The sequence below is a fragment of the Protopterus annectens genome, chromosome 7.part0 (genome assembly GCF_019279795.1).
Source record: "Protopterus annectens isolate FY-2018-M chromosome 7.part0, PAN1.0, whole genome shotgun sequence".
In the NCBI taxonomy this organism is placed as follows: Eukaryota; Metazoa; Chordata; order Ceratodontiformes; family Protopteridae; genus Protopterus; species Protopterus annectens.
Window position 1 is genome coordinate 1339906911 of NC_056739.1, and position 22311 is coordinate 1339929221.

The 22311-nt window shown below is 42.8% G+C and overlaps 1 protein-coding gene across 2 annotated transcripts in view; it reads left to right on the forward strand.

Moving 5' to 3' along the window:
- SLC25A26 (solute carrier family 25 member 26) overlaps nucleotides 1–22311 on the forward strand; it is a 2337350-nt gene that overhangs the window by 1373819 nt on the left and 941220 nt on the right. For both annotated transcript variants that reach the window (XM_044077958.1, XM_044077959.1), the window contains exon 6: nucleotides 13682–13726. In XM_044077958.1, coding sequence (XP_043933893.1) covers nucleotides 13682–13726 — 45 coding nt within the window. The remainder of the gene's footprint in view (nucleotides 1–13681; nucleotides 13727–22311) is intronic.

Here is a 22311-nt window from a genome sequence, read left to right on the forward strand (position 1 = left end):
CGGAGGCTTGCCTGAATCCGGATTCCCTGCCTCCTGCCCCAGTCAAGCCTGATAGGTACTACAGAGTTCCTAACTCTCACCAATTTCTTTACAAAAGCCATAATGCTGACCCTGAAACCATTTCTCAAGGCCCCAAGGCAATGAAGGCCTCTACTGCTAAGAATCCACTACCTTCCGAAAGAGAGTCTAGATCCTTAGAAAGGTGGGGAAAAAAGGTATATACCTCGGCCACCCTAGCCATGAGGGCCTTAAATTGTCAGTTCCATATGCTTAAATATCAGCAGTTTCTGTTATCACAACTAAGAAATAAAATGTCTCAACCTGAACAACCAGATTTGAAGGAGTTGCAGGATATGATGCATAATGCAGAACAAGTGGGTAAACACACCTTACAATGTGGCTATGATGCCCTAGAGGCCTCAAGTAGAGCTGCTGTGACAGGATCAGTCATTCGTAGACATGCCTGGCTTAGGGAACAAACCTTGCCTGACCATGTTAAAGCTAAGTTACTAGATGCTCCTTTACAAAAGGATGTACTATTTGGTACTAATGCTGAGGAGATACTACGGAAAATGGAAGAAAAAGCTAAATCTATGCAAACTGTCAAAGCTTTTCTACAGGTTCAACCACCACGTTTTAGCAGAAATTGGCCTTCAAAGAACTGGTCCTTTCCAGCCACGGACAAGCCACAAAGAGGTAGATACAGGCACACAAGGGGCAGAGGACAACCTCAAGGATCATATAGAGGCAGACAATGGCAAACTCCAGCACCAAGAGGTGGCGAGGACAGTGCACAGCAATACAGGAAACAAACCCAATGACTTCCCCCTTTTCATGCCAAGCAAGTCTCAGCTGACAGCACCCTTGGGAGGAAAGCTCGCATTATTTACAAGAAATTGGCATATTATCACAACAGACAAATGGATCCTGGACATTATAAACAGAGGCTACAGATTTCATTTTCACACTCTTCCAAAAATGAGAGGCATGCCGAACCTGCCACACAATCAAAGGGCAGAGGCTCAAATACAAATTTCAAAGCTTATGGCCATGAAAGCTATTCAAGAGGTACCTACTCACGAACAAGGTCAAGGTTTTTATTCCAGACTTTTTCTGGTACCAAGGAAAGGAACCGACTGGAGACCCATCCTAAACACATTTCTACTCGTACCAAAATTCAAGATGCTCACATTACAGCAGCTTCTTCCCATGCTGGGCAAGGAGTTTTGGCTGGTAACATTGGACCTCAAGGAGGCATACCTGCATGTCCCAGTCAGACAAAGCTGCAGAAGATACCTCAGATTTCTTGCAGGTTCAATCCACTATCAATTCTCTGCATTGCCCTTTGGCTTATCTACTGCGCCCAGAGTATTCACGAAATGCCTGGCATCAGTAATTGCCTACTGCAGACTTCAAGGGATGCAAATTTACCCTTATTTGGACAACTGCCTGATCCAAGCAGACAACAAGCACATACTTCTGGAACATCTGGCTTATGTAACACGGTTATTGAATTCTCTGGGATACACAGTCAACAAGGAAAAATCCAGGCTAACACCATCTCAGAAAATAACTTTCCTGGGTGCCAACTTGGACACAAACACCCAGATGGCCTATCTTACGCCAGAAAAACAAGGGCAACTAACTCATTACTTCAAAATACTAGCAAATTGTACCAGGCTCACTACAAGGAAAATCCTGCAGACTCTGGGCTTCATGGCATCTTGCATTCTTCTAATCCCATGTGCAAAGTTGCATATGAGGAAACTTCAATGGTACCTAAAAAACCTATGGTCTCAACACAGCCACAGTTTGGAAACAATAATACCAATAATTCCATGTTTGCAAAAGGAATTTCTATGGTGGGCCCAAGCATGCCAAACAAACACAGGTCTTCCATTCTGCAAGCCTCAAGCAAATCAAGTCATCACAACAGATGCCTCAGACTACGCCTGGGGGGCGCACATGACAGACAGGTGCATTCAGGGCAAATGGTCCCAAAAGGAAAAGCACCTTCACATCAATCAAAAAGAAATGCTAGCAGTGATAAATGCAATTACAATTTTCAAGGACCTCCTGCATCCAGGGCAATTATTGATAAGAACAGACAACACCACAGTAATGTGGTACATAAACAAACAAGGTGGAACACATTCATACCCCCTGTGCAGGCTAGCCATGTCACTTTGGAACTTGGCTCTGGAATGGCAAATCGATCTTCAAGCACAGTACTTACCAGGATTGGAAAACATGCTGGCAGACAATCTAAGCAGAAATATGACAGATCCACACGAATGGAAGTTGCATCCTCCAGTGTTTACAAAGATAATCCAGGCGTGGGGAAGACCAGACATAGATCTCTTCGCCTCCCACAGGAATCATCAATTGAAAAAGTTCTGTTCAAGGACCTTTCATCCAAAGGCCTGGAGAGTGGACGCCCTTTCTTTCAGTTGGACAGCATGGACAGTTTACGCTTTCCCACCTTTGCCTCTTCTGCCCAAGGTGCTCTTGAAAGCAAGAGCAGACAGACCGAAGATGATACTGATTGCTCCAGACTGGCCAAGACAACACTGGTACCCACTCCTGAGGAGCCTAACACATACTCCTCCCTGGACCCTACCTCTAATGCCTCTTCTACTGACTCAGCACAGCTACAAAACTCTTCACAGTCAGCTGAAAACTCTAAATCTGGCTGCATGGAAAATTCCTTAACATCACAACAGACCCTACTCTCCAAAGAGGTGCAGGATGTCATTTTGGAGGCCAGAAGGCCATCTACTAGAAAGGCTTACTCCGCAAAATGGAAACGTTTTTGCGCTTGGAATGAGAAAAAGGCCAGGATCCTAGAAAACTGAATTTGCCTCAGATATTACAGTATCTAGCTGAGCTGTTGAACAGTGGACTTTCATTCTCCTCCATCAAAATTCATGCCTCAGCCATTTCTGCAGAATACAACACTGATCCACCCTTATTCTCTCACCCACTTTTAAGACAGTTCCTCAGAGGAGCTAAGAATATAAGACCTCCAAGGAAACAACCAATACCAGCCTGGGATCTTAACTACATTCTAGAAAAATTAACATTACCTCCCTTTGAACCAGCTGCCTCAACAGATTTGCAATATTTGTCCTGGAAAACAGCTTTCCTTCTGGCCATTACCTCAGCTCGTAGGGTTTCGGAACTACAAGCCCTCATGGCTGTGCAGCCCTTTCTCATCTTCCATCAGGACAGGGTTTCCCTACGAACCAACCCGTCATTTATGCCTAAGGTAGTATCCAGGGTAGCTTTAAATCAGGCCATACACTTAACTACCTTTTACCCCAATCCTCAAAACAAAGGGGAAAGGCTGCTACATTCCTTAGACATCCATAGACAGCTACATTACTATTTGGACAGAACACAGCCCTTCAGGAAATCAGAACAACTTTTTGTGTCCTATGCTGTAGGAGCTCAAGGGAAGCCAATTTCCAAACAGACAATTTCAAAATGGATAGGCCATTGCATACGGTTTTGTTACTCCTTTCATGGCAAACCTGTTCCTACAGGCATCAGATCCCACTCCACAAGGGCCACAGCTACCTCTACAGCCTTCCTCAGAGGAGTCCCTACCAAAGATATTTTGGAGGCAGCCACTTGGAGTTCTGTGCATACCTTCACAAAACACTACCACCTGCCTTTATATTCCAAAACTAGAGCAGGCTTTGCCACTGCTGTGTTGCAGGGCATTCTGGCTGCTCCCAGTTCCACCTAGTGCCTACCACCCTGTGCGTAGCTTTGGGATTCTACCCATGTGTGATTACTGCAGCTGTATGCACGATGAACATAGTACAGTTTTGTACCTACCATAAATGTAGATGTTCGAGTGCTAATACAGCTGCAGTACAGGTTTCCCTCCCTCCTTCCCCTCTTGGTAAAGGCCTAGTGGCTAACACCTCCTCATACAACCTGATTGGGTTATCCTTCTATGGTGTATTTGCTTGCAACTACTGATTTTTGATTATATTGCATTGCTTGACTATATACATATATAATTTATGTATTGCCTTCCTTCTGGGGGCACCTGACATCTGGGGCAAGAAAGACTGAAGAATATGGCGTCGGCTGTGTCTTATATACCCCTGCCACACTGACGTCAGGAAAGAAAGCGACAACAACCGACGCCGGACCTAGACTTTGGAATTCGGCCGACCGAGGACCCGCCTGACGGCAGAAAACCCATCTGTGATTACTGCAGCTGTATTAGCACTCGAACATCTACATTTATGGTAGGTACAAAACTGTACTTTCTTCGGCTTCCTCCAAGTCTGACAAATCTAAGTCTTCAAAAAGGCCTTCTCTGGCGCCAGGTGGTGTCTCGGAGCCGCCTTCTAAACAGTCAAAATCTGCCTCCTCGACTCCATTGCCTTCGGAGCCAAAGGAGAGCATCATTGTGGTGTCAGAGTCGGTTCCAAGCGTTTCAGAGCCAACCTATGAACCGATTGAATCAGCAATTGAATCTGCTACTCGGAGCCGGTCTGTGGATTCCCTAACGGTTTCCGTGTTACTGAAGTCTCCAGTGCCCCCTAGATCAAGATCCCCTACTATGTCTTCCAGATCTTCCAGGAGCCTTTCGGAAGAAGATGTGGAGAGGGTAGTGTTGAGACTCCTGAAGTCGTCTGCCTTACCAAAATTATTGTTGGCTCCGACCCAGTCTGCTCCGGAGCCACTCGATCCAGCTTTGACCTTGTCTGCTATTCCTCCTCCGAGCCATGTTGGCCCTTTAGAGCTAGAGTGCTTGGTGCCACCGGAGGTACTATTGGTTCCAGCTCCGTTTGTCGCTGCTTTGGAACCAGGTTTGGCTCCGACACGCTCGGTGCCATTCGTTGTGTCCAGGGGCCGAAGCTCTCCTGTCGGCACCGACGAAGAGGGTTGGAATCGATCCTCTTCGGTTCCGAGCCTTACTCTCGGTGCGTTGGTCAGGGTGAGCTCAGACCCTGCATCTATCTCGGAGCCGACGGCTCTGGCTCCGACGTCAACCTTTGTCTCTTTGGAGTGGGGGAGGTCTTCGAAGCCGGAGAAGTCAGCATTTGAGATGCTGAGCATGCTGTCTCATTCTCCAGCCCCTACCAGTGGTACCAGTACTCTTCCCCCAGAGAGCACCCACTTCGGTCTCAGCCCCTACTCTCTCCGGAGACAGCAGAGACCCTGAGCCTCAGGAGCCATCGGCTGGTGGCCCCCACTCTTCCGAGGCCTCCCCAGAATGTCCTTTTGAGGAGCCTCCATGAAGAGGCTATGTAAGAGGAAGCATGTTGACTCCCTGGATGAGTCCTTGACATCGGGCACTGACCTCGATGAGTCGGAAGGGTCCCGCAAGTTGTCCTCTGATGATGTCTCCTTCATGGACATCTTGAAGATTCTTAAGCAGAGGTGCGACTGGCCCACTGTCAACCCTTCTGATGAGGAGTCGGTGTACCTGAAGGCTTTCGGGTCTCAATTTTCTGCCTCTTGGGTGTCTCCACCTTTTGACAAACTGATGGATCTAGTTAGTTGAAAGATGTGGGATACTCCTGATGCCGTGGAGCCAGTCCCCAGGAGACCTAATAAGTTTCTGTCTGCCCCTCCTGGTAAAGAGTTTTTCTCTAAGGGCATTCTTGTAGATGCCATGGTGGTGGCGGTGGCGGCCACAAAGAAGGAGCTGGCGGAGACTTATTCCTCTGTTCATCCGCCAAATAAGGATTCTCGACAGATGGACAGATTTGGGAAGTGTATCTTTAGTTCAGCGGCATTTACCCTTCAATCGTTGAACTATCTCACTCACTTCATGAGATTGCAGAGGGATCTCCTCAAGGAGTTAGGAGATTCTATACAAGGTCCGTGTACTGAGGGAGTCCCTGACAAGATCTCTGCTCTGTTGTCCACCTTAAATTCTATAGTTAACTCCTCCATGCGACTTATCTCCTATGTGGCTGATGGAGCGAGTAGAGCAGCGGGTTCAGGAGTTGCCCTGAGGCATCACTCCTGGATGCGTTTGTGTAATTTTGCGGAACCGTTCAAGTCTACTTTCACCAACGCCCCATTTGATGGTTCCTCATTGTTTGGTTCTAAGGTGAAGGACACACTCACTTGGTGTGAGAAAGAAGGAAAGATGCTTTCTGCCGTGGGAGTATGTTTTACTGTTCCCTCTCGACCATACTCCAAAGGTCAAAGGGGCGATAAAATGTGGTTCAAAAAGTCCCAGAGGGTCTTTCCAGACACACAGGGTGAACCCTCCTTCAGAGGCAGAGGAGGAGGAGGAAATGGTAGACCTCACCCTAGAGGCAGGTGCGGTCCACAATACCAGCAAGGCCGTGATTCCTTTCGGGGACAGCCTTATCAGCGCTCCTGATGTGAGGCCCGACTGCATTTCTCTGGGGCCGGTCGGGGGTCGCATTTCTTTGTATCCAGAAGCCTGGCTAAATATCACTCAAGACAAGTGGGTACAAAGAGTTGTTACCAGAGACTATATCATACCCTTTTCCCTTCCACCATTTGTTCCCAAGAAGATCCCAGATGTACCACCCAATCACAGGGATCAGGCAACTGTGGAGATCAACAAGTTGCTTTTAAAAAGAGTCATCCAGTCCATCCCAGCAGACCAGATAGGATCCGGAACTTACTCCAGGTTCTTTTTAGTACCAAAACGAACCGGAGATTGGAGGCCAATACTGGACCTCAGCAGGTTAAACGAATCCGTGAAGAAGGACAAGTTTCAGATGGTAACTCTGCAGTCGATACTCCTGTTGTTAGGGAAAGACTATTGGATGTGCTCTCTAGATCTCCAAGACACCTGCTACCATATAAAAATGGACAAGGCATCCAGGAGCCATTTACGCTTCCGGCTGGGAGCCAGTCATTATCAGTTTCGTGCTCTGCCCTTTGGTCTCACCACAGCCCCCAGGGTATTCACCAAATACATGGCAGTAGTGACAGTTCACCTTAGACATCAGGGATTCCAGGTGTTTCCGTATTTGGATGACTGGCTCCTGACCGCCCCCACCAGGCATCTACTCCTCCAAAACAGAGATGGCACTATTCAACTTTGTGCTCAGTTAGGGATCTCCATAAATTGGGAAAAATCTGCATTATTGCCCTCGCAATCTGTCATTTTTATAGGTGCAGAGGTAGACACAGTGAACATGACAGCTCGTCTCCCCGCCAACAGGGCACAAAACTTAATCTCTCAAATTCAACGTCTTCTCCAGTTACGGAAGGTCAAAGCGAAGTGGGTTCTTCAGCACCTCAGGACTATGGCTTCCACCATTCTATTAGTACCTTTAGCCAGGTTGCACATGAGAATTCTCCAGTGGCTTCTGTTTTCCCAATGGTCCTTCCAATATTTCCCGCTGAGTCATCCTATCCTGCTGATGGATTCATGCAAGAAGGACCTTCTTTGGTGGATAGCCCCAACCAGTTGATCACGGGCGCTCCCTTTGTTCCTGCCCAACCTGTTGCCACTGTGACCATGGATGCCTCCCAGATCAGGTGGGGGGGGCATTATCTCGGCAAGACTGTCCAAGGCATATGGCAAGAACAAGAGGCTCACCTGCATATCAGTGTTCTGGAGATGAGGGCGGTGCTCTTGGCGTTGCAAGCACTTAAAGACCTTCTTCCTCTCGGGACTGTTGCGATACAATCAGACAGCATATTAGTAGTTTGGTATATCAACAAACATGGCGGTACCAGGTCTTACCCACTCTGTCGAGAGGCCATGCGAGTTTAGGAATGGGCGATTTCTTCCCAGCGCTTTCTGGTTGCAACTCACATTCCTGGAACGACCAACATGATAGCCGACGAGCTCAGCCGGGTGAACCTACTGCCTCACGAGTGGTCTCTGAAACAGGAAATACAGGAACAGATTTTCCGCAAATGGGGACAGCCTTGCTGCGACCTCTTTGCCAGCCCATTCAATACCAAATGCAGCAGCTATTTTTCCCTCATTCCCCCTCTGGGGGAGACACCCAGAGCCGCTCTGGCTCACGATTGGCTCATGGGATTTCTGTATGCTTTTCCTCCATTTCCTCTCATTTCCAAAGTAATTCAGAAAGCCAGTCGGCAGGGAAGCAAGTTGATCCTCATTGCTCCTTACTGGCCTCGTCAGGTCTGGTTCCCCTTTCCCGAGCCTCTTCTCCTGAACGATCCTTGGATCCTGGACCCAGCTCCAGATCTGTTGACTCACATGTCAGGTTCGCTACATCCCTCAGTCCACACCCTCAAGTTGGCAGCGTGGCTGCTCCAGTTTCATCCCTAGTCAGGCTTCATGATGTATCATTCTCAGTGTCACATATTCTTATGTCTTCCCATAAACCTTCGGCTAGAAAGCTGTATGGCAGTAAATGGAAAAGATTTTCTATTTGGGCAAAGAAAATGAATGTAGATCCCTACACTGCTTCTATCCCTGTGATTTTGGAATTTCTCTCTGAGCTTTTTCAACAAGGAGCTGCCGCCGCCACTATCAGAGTCCAATTAACTGAGTAGGTAGACTGGTAAAAGACCGTTTAAAGGCCATGTCCTAGGCCGCTGACACAGTGTAAGTTGAAAATATTTGTCTAATTTTTTTTTTGCATTTGTTAACCAGAATATACTGCACTGATCCGCATGACCCATTTTCAGGTTCTGTCAAGGAGCGTTGTCTGGTTAATTGACTTGCTCAGTCACACAGTAGTGAAATGGAGACTGAGAAACTGGCTTACAGGTAGCAGCTTGTTAAAAGATCATAGCCTTAATCCTCATTGTTAAATGTGTATAATTTCTGTAGAAACAATTCATACATAATTTTGATATTATTATGCTTGTACTAGAAATAAAGATCTTTTTGTTATTTTAATTGCATTAAATCGTAGGTAATATTACAGTATCTTTTGCAATGCTATCTCGCTCTCTTTGCTATATACAATAATATGTTTATTTCTGATGAATACTCGACATTGTGTTTACCTGTGCAAGCTATGTACATGCTGCGTTTCTAAATTATGTTGGTGTAAGCTGTTGTAAAGCAAAAGTCTCATGTATGTACACCTACCAATATTTTGTATTCCTTCTGATATTATGTAACTATATTTTATGTATATGTCAAGACTGGTATTAAATGTGGAGCTTTTCTCTGTGGGCCACCTCTGAAAAAGGATTTTATCTCAGTTGAACTTTCCTGGTAAACGAAGATAAAGAAAGAAAGAAAGAAAGAAAGAAAGAAAGAAAGAAAGAAAGAAAGAAACATGTAAGGTTGTACAAAGCAATTCCACTGCAAGGAGTAGACTACCACAACAAAATGTATACATAAATGCTGGACAAAAAGCGACAAGTAGAATAGTGGAGAAAAACTCAGCATTATAACCAAGGCGTTTCAAGTTTTCCAGATAAATAAGAGTCGGTGCGTGTTAGAGAGGCAGCAGAGATCAAGAAGTTGTTGATGCATCTTTTATACTTAAATGAGAGAGCGTGCTAGTGGATATTTATTTTAATTTTGTTTACCGGGATAGTCTGACTGGGCCAGTGGCCTATTTTTAGTGGAGGCCCAGGGGGAAAGCCCCAAAAATAAAAAAAAATTAGTAACAGACTGAAATTTAGTAACAGCCAAAAAGCTTGAAACAGTAGTTACAGTCAGCGGATATTTCAGTATTCAAATTAAAAATTCAGTGTGGGTAATTGCAGACAACGTGGGCATTTAGATTTATCTGTCAATGCAAGGGATAGTGTTAAAAGCCTTGGCTATTGTTAGTAAAGTAGGTGCATTGATAGTGCTTGAAGTGCTGAGTTATTTTTTTTTCAAAGGATGGACAGAATTAACTCATTATAAATTTCATGGGGTAGGTAATTCCAGCCAGCTAAAGCACTTCTATAAATTATTTCAGAAGTAGGAATCCCCAGGGGGTCCTAATACCAGTGAGTGCATTTTGATTGTTGTTCGTTAAAGAGAATCAGGTTGTCCTCTTGTCTGACATTTTTGCTGTTGGAGGTCAGTATTCTAAGTTAAGGAGTTTTACAGAGTTTTTGTGGAGATTACCTCTGGCTTATCGCTGTTTCTTGCCGCTCTTCGCTGCTTTGGATTACACCTTTCACTTGGTTTTGGTTTTGAGCTTTTTTCTGTGTTACGAGTTTTTCAGAGATAATGATTCTTGAACTTTTACTGTTAGTCTGTGATCTTTGTGCAGAGAAAAGCAGTGATGCTTGGTCAGAGGAGAAAGAGAACTAAAGTCACAGACTTTACTATATTTGCAATTCCAATTTGGGATTATAAGGTTTAGTCATGTGGCTTTTTTAAATTATATGTGCAAAATCATCATGTTTCAGAGGAGCATTCAGTAGTCTAATACCTTCATTATAAGATTGTGTTCTAAACCTGTTCAAAACTACCCATGAAATTGTTGTCCTTTGTGAATCATCATTCTACAGCATCATGAGCACCTTTCAAATCCATTATAGCTACATGTTTTTTTTTAATCTAATAGTAGCATTGCTGCTTAATAAATACTGTAAAATGTCTTAGATTTGCTCCATAATGGAAGTCTTAATATCTGTCAGACACATGCTTCTGAATCTGGGCATCAAGTGTTAGCTTTCAAGACATCCTGAAAAGTATAAAATTATGGAACTGTTTTCTCATAGTGAATCTGATTGCCTGTATCCCTCGTTTGGAGATGTTTTCTCATAGTGAATCTGATTGCCTGTATCCCTCGTTTGGAGATGAGGGATCCCTTGTAGGCCAGCTGAAACATTCTTCCACAAAACATTATTTCTACAAAAAGGATGTTTTTTTAGAAGAAGACCTGAAAATTGTACGTATATTAAAACATCACAGTTCTTGCAATACTTCACAACTACTTTGACAACTTTAGTGTTTCATGTGCAAGTATTACCTAGGTCAGATTTCTGAGAGGACAGGGAAATTTATTAAGTAATTTTTCAGACCAAACCAGTAATCAAATATAAAATAATATAAATAAGTAAATAAATATTTTCATTACTAGAAGATGAGAGAGACTTCTTTTGTTTTTTATCATCTTTAACCTTTGCAGATAAAGGTTTGTATTTTGCATCTCTGTGTTCTATCTTTAGATAGACATTGACCTGAGGAAGAGCTTGTATCTTGTGGTTTCCTGCACTATATTAAATATTCTCTGACAAAGGAAGTTGCAGTAAGCAGGAGCCTGGATGCTAAAATATGCCGGAGTAACTAGAGCAGTCATGGGGCAGCATGGGGTCCAGGAATCATGGCTGGGTTCAGCCCTGTGTTATATCTGATATTGAAGCTGAAGCTAGTGATAAAGTATCTTGATAATAACCAATTTGCAATCTTCTCTTAAAAGCAAGCTCCAATCCTGCTACCATAAAATTGCCAAATTCGCCACAGGTTATCCCTACCGTTCCCACCACTGCCTAGCTCTGAAAGAACTAAATTGGATCGAGCTCACAGAACACCTATACCTAGTACAGCTGTCTTCTGCACATAAAATGATATATGTATCCGATAGCTACCCAGCCCTCAAATCTGTCCTAAAACCTTACATACCTGCAAGAGCCCTCCACTCTGAAAGCAAACAACTCCTAACAGTCTACATTCCAAACAAAAGAGCTGGACAGTGCCTATACTCTCATGCCACCGCCAAGCTCTGGAACTCTCTGCCAACAGACATTACTACTATTGAAAGCTTTAACAATAGACACACCTCAAAAAACTTTTTCTGTGTCATCAGACCTGCCCCTGCTCTTTCCCTAACAGGTGAACTCCATTCACTCTCTAGGGACTTTCCTTTCTATCCCTAAAACAGGAATTTCCTCTACTAACCACTTAGCATATTGGACTAACAGACTTTCAATATTTCTACACCCTTAACTTTCCCATCCTTCTAAGCATCTACTTGGATCTAATGTTCTGATCCTTATTCATTACTTTACTCCTACCTGATGTATATATATAAAAAAAAAAAAAAAGAGTTTGCAATCTACCCCTTCACTTTAATTTAGTACGTTTTATTATTTTACCTACCTCTTTGTACTTATTTTGTGTTTATTATTGCATCTACCTCTCTGTATTTATTTAGTATTCAATTATTATAAATGTGTGCGTTAATACTTGTTTTTTTATCTTGTTCATGTAAATTGTCTTAACTTTCATGTATCATTTCGAGCTTTTCTCTCTGAGCTTCCGCTGAAAATGGTTTCCTGACCCAGTCGGACTTTCCCGGTAAACACATTTTAAATAAATAAGTAAATAAATAATGTTGGAACTAGTAGGATGGCAAATGCAAATGAGTTCTATAAGACATCTGTCTTATATTTATTAAGTTATGGAATATGTAGAAATATATCTTTTTAAGTAAACGAAGAGAACACACAAGCTGTAAATGTTAGGCTAAAGAAAAGAATAAATAATAAATGGTAGGGGTATGCAAATAAGAGCATAATTAAACCAGCTGTGTTTGATAGTTGATTGGAGGTTTAATTTCAGGCTCAATTTGAACAGGACTGTAGGCAAAGTAGAATTATTAGATGTTTATGGAGGCTTATTTTAGTTAATTGTAATGAGATGCTAGTGCGCTTGTTTGTTTGCACCAGTTGAAGCAAGCTGGCATGATCTATTCTCATTTGATTCCTTACAGGAAATGATAAATAAGTATGATGAACATGTAGAGGTTTATCAACAAAGTCAGAAAGAGAAGGGATGGCATACAGAAGTAGACCACAATCAAAACTGATAAGCCTTGATGTACTTAAGGATTAGTGGGAATTTATTCTTTAAATAGAAGAAACTGTGAAGGCTAGATCGGCATCAAACACGATAACTCTTGATATAATGGAAGACTAGCAGGAGTTTCATGTATTATTAGAAGATATGTAGGGATAAGTATTTAAAAGAGTTTTCAAAGCAGGGGTGCATGGGAGAAAAAGGTACCATGGACTCTTGAAAAAAATCAGGTAGATTGGTTACATGTAATATCTGTTAGAGGAAATATGTCAAAGAGCAGTAAATAAGTAAAATCCTTCATCATTGCAGATGGAAAATGGTAGTTTTGTTTGCTTTAGGAGACGGGGACATGTGAAGCAGTAATTAGGTTACTTGAAGTCAGCACACTTATGGGAATGACAGAATTCAGCAGCTTTTTCCCTTTTGTAATGTAATCATGAATCTTGAAACTTTAAGGCTAATAGAACTGTAGCTTGAGGAGCTTTTTCAGATTTATAAGATTTAAATGACTGCATCATAAAAAATAAATATGGGTGTTTACACTGAACATCGCTTACAACTGTATTGTAAATAGTAGTTAGTTGAAGTCACAAGGAACACCAGTAGCTGACCTTACAGTCCTTGGATTTTTTAATGCTAGAATGCCTGGGTAATACTTGCACATGTAACACTAAAATTGTCAAATTAGTTGTGAAGTACTGCAAGAACTGTGATGTTTTAACTTGCACTTGGGTAATTATTGAAACCTTTGCTAATTCATTTTGTGTTTATTTCTGTTGTTTCTAGTTTAAAAATGACATTGCTGGATAACTTCTGTTTGCCATGGAGTAAATATAGTATGGCTTGGAGAACTTACATAGCATTAAGGACTTGTTAAATTAGAATATAGCCGGATGGTTTGCCAGATAAAAAGTAAAATATGTGTTATAATGCCGTACTCTGTTATGATACTTCACATATATTCATTTGTTTTAATTTTAGATTCCTTTTTCGCTGGTACAGTTTCCCCTTTGGGAGCTCTTAAAGGTAAGACAGAGTAAAAAACCTTTCTAGATGTCTTTAGGTAACACATTTTTCTTTTTTCATTTTGATAAGTATTTCTTTTAGTTTAAGTTTTTAAAACGTTGCATTGTTTAGAAATGGAACTTTTAGAACAGCTTCTGTTTTGTGGGAAACGTTTATTGTAACATTTGTTTGGATTTTGCCTTCTGACAGTTAATGCAGCAGTATCTGCCTTTCTGGCAATATGTGTGCACTTTTGCATTAGTTTCGTTTGGGAACAGTGTCAGTGTATCTCAATGGTGTTGCCTTTCTAACTTGGATGTTCAGCAGAATTAATTCCCCATGTTTTGAAAACTCATCTTGTTTGTCTACCCCTTTCGAGCAAAATCCAGAATTAGTCCTTAACTTAGGATTCTGGCTAGATCTCTTAAATACAACTGCAGGAGTCTTTGCCATAGAAAGACAATACAGTTTTGTGAAAGTGCTAACTAAAATAGTAGGGACTGATTTCAGAATTCCTCCTCAGCAAACAGACTGTTTCTTCTTCTTTTCCTACAATCCCCAGCTTAGCTATTTTTTTTTCTGTTTAGCTGCTGTACTCTAGCGCACACGTACCTCCTGCCATCTTATACCATAAAATCACACTTCAGAATAGGAGTGCATGTCCTGCACTGCCAGTTTTTCCCTTGCAACTTCAGCACTTCAAATCTTGATCATAAGGTTCATTGTGGAAAAAATTCCACTTTGATGCCTAAGGAAATGCAAGTCATTGACTGTTCATGTTTCTAGCAGACAACAGACCAATACCCTTGTCTGCATTGCCTGTACTGTCTGGTGAAGTGCACAATGTAAAACACTTAAATAAAGATGCAGGAGAAAAACTTCAGTTCAGTCATACATCAAGTAATATGATGGCAGTTTAGTATGTCTAGCTTGGGATCAACAGGTTGGTTCCCATACAGGATTCTGGCCAGTGCCAGAACTCTGTGAGAAAATGAAAGATAAGGTGGTCAGACATTCACTATACCATTCAGGAAGTCCCAAGGATCTTTACTGGGACCACTCCTCTTTAGTATTTACTCATGTGGTGACAAGGTTGACACCAAGGTCCTATGGCTGATAAAGTTTGCTGATGACTGCAAGCTGTGAGCTGTCAGAAAAACTCCAAATGACCACCAGATTCTCCAGGAGGCCCTAAGTGACACTAACAAGTGGTGCTTAGAACATGGCCTCAAACTAAATTCCAAGAAATGCAGCATTTTCTCCTTTGGCAAACCTGGGCACCCGTACTCCTATTACATAGGCTGATCACCAGAGGTGTGTCTTTTAGATCCAAAAAATCATAATTGATCCAGCATGGGTTAAACCTTGTTAACAGCTGGTACAAGGACAGTGGTTTCAAATTAAATGTAACAAAATATAGTATAGTTAATTTTGGTAAACAGCACATTTTCCCACACCATAAAAGTGACACTCCACTCAATCAGACCCTATAGTAAGTGATCTAGACACTCTCGTCTCTGCAGTAGTTTGGAATGTCTTCTGTCTGGTTTGTCTAATTTTCAAAGGGATGTCCTGTGGATCCCGAGAAGTCTTAATTCTCCTGTACTTGTATTTCATCAGACCTGTTACTGAATTTACTGTCTCTTTTCATAGGCTCATAGATATGTACTAGGCTAATGGGCCTGGAGCCTTTACAAGCCTAGCCCCAAAAAATTGCTCAGGCATTGTGCCACCCGATGTTAGTTCACTGTGCCCCTATCCAGTAGGGCAATTGGAGTGATCCCTGGGTTGAACTTTCTGTTACCCATCCACTCGTCAAGATTTCTCTTTAAGAGGGCCAGCGAGATGCTCTGCTTGACATGAATGGGAAGCTTATTCCAGCTTATGGGCAGTCTTTGGGAGATGAACCTGACCCTCCAGCATGTTTTGTTAATTACAAAAACAGATTGAAACCTCCAGAATATCACAACAAGCTACAAGAACTGGAACTTAAGACTGAGGACAAGAGGCACAAAATTTAAGTAAATTTTAGAAACTCAGAACCAGAATTTAAACAATCTGTAAACTCTTTCACCTGGTTGGGGTCACCTTCTAAGATGAAAAACAAGTCATCGACAAATCTTTTAAAAAAACAAAACATTATATCTGCCCATAATAGGTTCCAAAAATGTGTGTTCCCACCATCCAACAACAATATTTGCAAACGAAGGAGCGGCTGGAGACCCCATAGCAACCCCTCTGTTCTGTTTATACACTTTATCAAACATAAAAAAAATTGTTTTTCAACAAAACATTTATCAGATCACAGCAAAAGTTGCACTTGTCATTAGAGAAGTTGGAAAATCTCCCAACATATTGTTTAACATATTCTACTCCTGTCTCATGTGGAATACATGTTCTGTTAATTGTGGTAATGAGGTTGTGATCTCTGGTGCGTGTGGTGCGGGCAGATCGGGATTTCTTTAGTTATAACATTTCAAGTAAGGCTGGGTCAGACATGGCTTTGTAAATCAAGCAGAGATCACCTCTAAGTAGATAAGAGACTGAGAACAGCTGAAGTTTCTTGAGTCTGTCCATGTAGGGCATGTGATTAAGGCTTAAGATCCTTTTTGTAAGGTACTTTTGTGGCCTCTCCAGCTGTTGTAGGTGTGTGGTCAAGGACATGCCAAGCGGGGAGTTATATTCAATGATTGGTCTAATGAGGGATGAGTAGAGAGTGATGATGACCTCTTTCTTCCTGGATGCGAAACCTTTGGTTATAAGATGTGCCACGTAGAAGGACTTTCTGACCACAGTGGCAGTGTGGTGGCTGTTGACCTGGGTGCCCAGATCTCCTATGGCCCCTTCATTGTTCAGTGGGCCCCCATCAATGTGGTAATGCATGGGAACTGAGTTTTTTCCAAAAGAGATGATAACACATTTTTTGGCGTTAAGCTTCAGGCCATGGTTCCAACACCAGTCATTGGTTTCAGAGAGGCCCTTTCGTAGGATGTCTGCATCACTTGAGTAGATAATGACTCCTAACTTGCAGTCATCAGTGGACTTAGTCAGCCAGAGTCATCCTGTGTTGGCCTGGACTTCTGAGAAGTAGATGCCAAACAGGAGAGGGCCCAGGACCGAGCCCTGTGGGACTCCACTCGTGACTGGTCGGCAGTCTGATTTGGAATCCACAACTTTCACTCTGTGGGTCCTGTCTGTGAACCAGTTTGCAACCCACCTAGTGATGTAAGGATTGATGCCTAGTTTGCTGAGTTTATCAGTGATACCTGAGTGGGGAATGGCATCAAAGGCCTTGGCCTGATCGAGGTAGGCTGTATGCACTGCCTTACCCTCATCCACAACGTTGGTGACTGCCTCGAAAAAGTCAACCAGGTTCAGCAGGCAGGATCTCCCTTGACAAAGCCAAACTGTGTGGGGTCAAGAGTTTGGAGATTGCCTATATCTTTGTTACGCAGGTCCATGATGATGCGCTCCATAGCTTTGCATACCAGACTTGTCAGGCTAATGGGGCGATAGTTCCCTGGGTCTGTAGTTGCTCCTCCTCTATGGAACGGGATGACTGTAGCAGTGCTCTATTTGTTAGGGATATAGTCTGAGGTAAGGCTATGATTGAACAGGGCACACAGATGTGGTGCCAGTTTTTGTAGCTCATGTAGGACGCAGCCAGGTATACTATCAGGTCCCATGGATGCTGTATTCTTGGCTTTGGACAATGCAGCTTTTACCTGTGCTGCAGAAATGGTGGGTACCAGGCTTTCTTCTGGTATTGTGATAGGGCCCCTGGGGGGAGGGGGTAAAGTTGGCACTGAATCTGTTGGCCAGTGTGTTGCCTCTATCTATTGGCTCAGTATAGGAGGTGCCATTGTGCAATAACTCAGAGCAGATCTGTTTATTGCCTTGGAGGTTTTTGATATAGCTATAGAAGGCTTTGTGGTTGTTTTTGGTGTCAGCCACAATTCTGCCTTCATAGCTGGCTTTAAAGGATTTGATAAGGGATCTCAGCTTTTTGTTGAGACTGATAAGGGAAGTTTTCCAGTCTTGTGACTTCATTTTTTTCTGCAACAGTTTCTTCCTTCTGTTGTAGAGTTTATTGATGGCTGGGGACAACCAGATTGGCTTCCTTTTTTAGGAGGAGAGCATCTTAGTTCTATTTGGTATGGCAAGGTCCATGCATTTGTGTACATGCTCATACAGTGCATTGGTGTATGATTCAGTAGTCATGCAGCTATTTTTCATTGGCATGGGTGCCAAGAAGTTAGCCACCTCTGGTTTTAGGAGCCCAAAGTCAGCTTTAGAGAAGTTTTTCAGGGTGGTGACCTTAGCTGTGGTTGTAGGTGAAATGGAGCTATCCATGGTGATCAGTTTGTGGTTGGATTTAACCAGGGAGGAATTGACTATAGGTGTGGAGCAGCGGTATCCTATGTTGGTGATAACCAGGTCGAGGATGTTGCTTCCTCTAGTGAGGGTCAGAATGAGCTGGTCCAGGGCATTGGAATTGATAAATTCAAGAAAGTGTTGGGCCTGTACATTGGTACTTGAATATTTTTCCCAGTTGATGGAAGGGTAGTTGAAGTCACCAGTATGAGAGTGTTGGGTTGGACTTTGATAGATTCCAGGGTACTTAGGAAATTGGAGTGAGAGTCTAGGGATATGTTTGGGGTTTTGTAGCAGGCTATGACTTGTATCGACATCTTACCCAGTGTTAGTTGTACCTGAAGTATCTTGGATGCATTATGCTGGGCTACCAGTCTAGAGGTGTGAGTATCCTTTAAGAATATGGAGGCACCACTGCCTTTAGCGCTTCTGGACGTATTCTGGGGCCAAAAGGTATGGAATGAGTTGTAGCTTGGGAGCGCAGGGGTGCTTTCTGCCTCTTTAAACTAGGTCTCTGTTACAGCACAGATGTCGACATTCTCCATTTTTGACATGTATCTGTCTGAATGATCAGTCATCTTGAGAGACCTTTGAGAGTGCTAAAAAAAAAATCATTGGCCATAAATATCTTGGTTATCGGGACAGATTGACAGTCCTCTCTGTGTACCTATTTTCTTGTAGACTTCAGAATCAGATTAGTACTAGGCTAACTACCCTTGCGAGTCATTTTAAGCCTAGCCAATTATCCCCTGTGAGACTCAAACCATGCACCTTGTGTTTGTAAGGCAAACACCTTAACCATTAGGCCACCCTCCCAACCCTCCATTGTTGGAATCCATGACTAGCCCTTCAAGCGATGAAAAAAAAATCAAATACTTTCTGATCTCCTGGTCCTTCACAAAACAAATGATTTTTCACATACCCAGTTTAAGGAACTAAACCTTCATCAACAAATAAATTAGACATGTTGGCACAACAGAGTCATATCCCAGTGTATCACCCACCTCTGGAATAAACTTCCACTACATGTCAAACAGAATAGCACCCTTGCCAACTTCAAGGTAAACAAATAATTGGATGGACAGCCCGAATTTCTCCCTCGGTCTGTCTTGTATTGACTTCCTTCAGGCTGGAGGGAATTTTTGAATACGGCTTTTTGGCTAAGTTTGTAATAGTCTGCATACTGATTGCCTAGTACTTACCTATGAACTCTGGGTGAACACCAGTTTCAGTGCAAAGTGCTGTTATCTTGTTTGCTGTTATCTTGTTTGTCCTGTATGTCTAGAGTATTTATTAAGGTGCTAGTCATAGTGGTAGAAATCTTGCAAGAAATCCTCTGTGTGATCTCTCTCCCAGACAGTTGACGTTTGGTAGCCTTGTTGTGGGACTCGCTGGCCACATTCTTATCTTGAGTGTTCTCATGATTGTAGACCATGGGGTTTCCATAAACTAAAGCAGGTCTTTTCTGAGACCATCTCATTACCAGTAATGGATGGTGTGGATGAGTTTCCTGATGGCCTCCTTGCTATAAGCTTAGCAGGAACCTAGAAACCTGTGAACCTATAATAAGTTTGTCTAGGAGATGGAGCTATATATGTTAAGTAGTAAGAGCTACAGACAGTGCTTTGTGTTCTGAAGTCTGTAGAACAGGAGAAATGAGGCAGTAGCTGTTACCGATCAGTTATGTTGCACCATTGTTTTCCACATCATGATGAGTTGAGATGCCCTAGCAGTGGAACACAGACACAGGCATCACCTTCATAGCTTGCCAACTTCCGAGAGAAGTCAATGTGTTAGCACTATTCCTGAGATGTTCCTCCATTCCTCTTCTTGAGCTAAGATTCAGGAGCCAAGTCTGATTGTGGGGTTTCAGAAGTAGAACACCCTAAAGAGCAGCCTCTTCTCCACCCCATAGAATGTGGTGCTCCTCTTCTTCTGCTCATTTTACCAGGGCAGAGAGGAACCAACTGTGAATGTGTTTGTACTCTTTTCATAGAGAAGATTCCTATATATCATTCTGCCATTCCCTCTGATTTGAGATATCACATCATTCAAAGAAGAAAGATCAAAAGTTGTCCTTGTTTTTCTTTCATTGCTGAGAAGAATTCCTCACAGTACAAGAAGTCTGAATTAAATCTTCCAGATTGTCCCATCACTGCTTATAGAGACGCATCTGTATTAGGAATTCAGCCATTTTACGTGCATCCTTCAAAGTATGTGTGAAGCAAGAAACAGCAGTTGAACATTATTTAGGTGACTTAATTGTTTGCTAGGGTTAATATGGATGTGCAGCAAAAAACACTGGTAGGAAAACATGAGATACACTGTAGGAACCGTTTAGATATGTCATTCTGCTGTATTTCATTAGATAGAGCCACTTAAGGTCTCAGCTACATGGGCAGTATAGAAGAGAGACCCCTGAGGTGCTGAAGCTGGTTCCCTATATTACAGCTGTTTTCTTGGTTCTCCTTTTTCCAAATTAGACTTGTTCTCTTGATGGTAAGTAGACCACATGTACGAGTGATCTGATGCTTCAGCTATAATTTTTGCCTTCCGTTCTGCTTGGCCATCTCTATTTATACAAAATTTAAACCTGTTCTTGATGAGAATGAGAAGAGTTACCCCCCCCCCCCATTTACACGCATTGCTAATAGTGCAGGATGCTTTTCAGGGGCATGGATATACAAGGTATTATGACTGGATCTGTGCAGGATAACATACTGACTGACAAGGAAACATCTTGAGCTAGATGCTGCAAGAACCACTTATTTGACCATTTCACCCAGTGCTACTTAAAGAAGACAGAGCCATTCAAAGAGTTAACAACATAAGCAATACTGATAAAAGTTGCCTGGGCTGTGGAGACTCATTCTGTACCCGAGTCCTGCTGCTTTTTTGGTTAATTAGTTTTTACCTTAGAGTAGCCATCTCATGCTACAATGTTCTAAATATAGATTACACCACATGACTACACCCCCTGGTACATATTTAATCATCCCTCACACTTCCTTTCGATTTGACCTAATACTTAGGTAACTGTATAAGTATGTATATTGCTTGTTATCTCTTGCTACTTGAAACCCTGTTGTATGATTTTGTTAAAACTTGGTTCTTTGCCTGCAACTTTTAGTACTGCAAAATATGGTAAGCTGATGTATCCTTGGAGTCCAGCTCCGTAAAAAACTTCTCCAAAGCCAACTTCATGCTACTCAAGTCAGAAGTGACAAGCTTCATGACACCAATGCAGACGGGAACTGAAAGTACAACTGCTGAAACCTACTCTAAGATACTGTATTAGCACATCCACTCTTGCATAAATCGTGCCATCCCCAATAGAACTAAGACGCTCTCCTCCAAACAAAGGAAGCCAATCTGGTGGTCCCTTGCCATAAACAAACTTTACAATAAAAGGAAGAAACTGTTGCAGAAAAGAGGAAAACCCCAGGATGCAAAAAACTCCCTTACCAGCCTCAGTAAGAAGCTGAGATCGCTCATAAAATCCTCCAAAGCTAGTTACAAAAATAAAATTGCCAAAGATTCCAAAGACAACCACAAGGCATTCTATAAATGTCAAGAATCTAAATGGCAATGCTCAGATCTGCTCTGAGCTACAACAGAATGGCATTAAATATACTGATCCCAAGGATGTTGCCAATATCCTGGCAGATTGATTCAGTGCAAACGTCACCCCCCTCTCAACCCTTAAAAGGCCCATCTCAGTACCGGAAGATTGCCAAATTCCAGTAATAACGGCCACACAGGTAAAAAATGCACTCTCCAAAGCTAAGAATACAGCATCCATGGGACCAGACGACATCCCAGGCTGTGTACTACATGAACTACAAAATGAACTGGCACCTCACCTAAGTGTCATGTGTAATCATAGCCTCATCTCTGGCTTCGTGCCCACTGAGTGGTGCACAGCTGCAGTTATCCCAGTCCACAAGGGGGGATCCACCTTGGATCCTGGGAACTACCGCCCCATCAGTCTTACAAGCCTGATCTGCAAGGCCATGAAACGTATTATCATGGAACTTATGAACAAAGACATTGGCAACCTTCAAACACTGGACCCCACACAGTTTGGGTTCATGAAGGGCCAATCTTGTCTCCTGAACCTGATTGACTTCTTCGAATCAGTCTCCAAAGCCATGGACAATGGTAAGGTGGTCCGCACAGCCTATCTGGACCTCTCCAAGGCCTTCGACACCATCCCCCACTCTGGAATCATA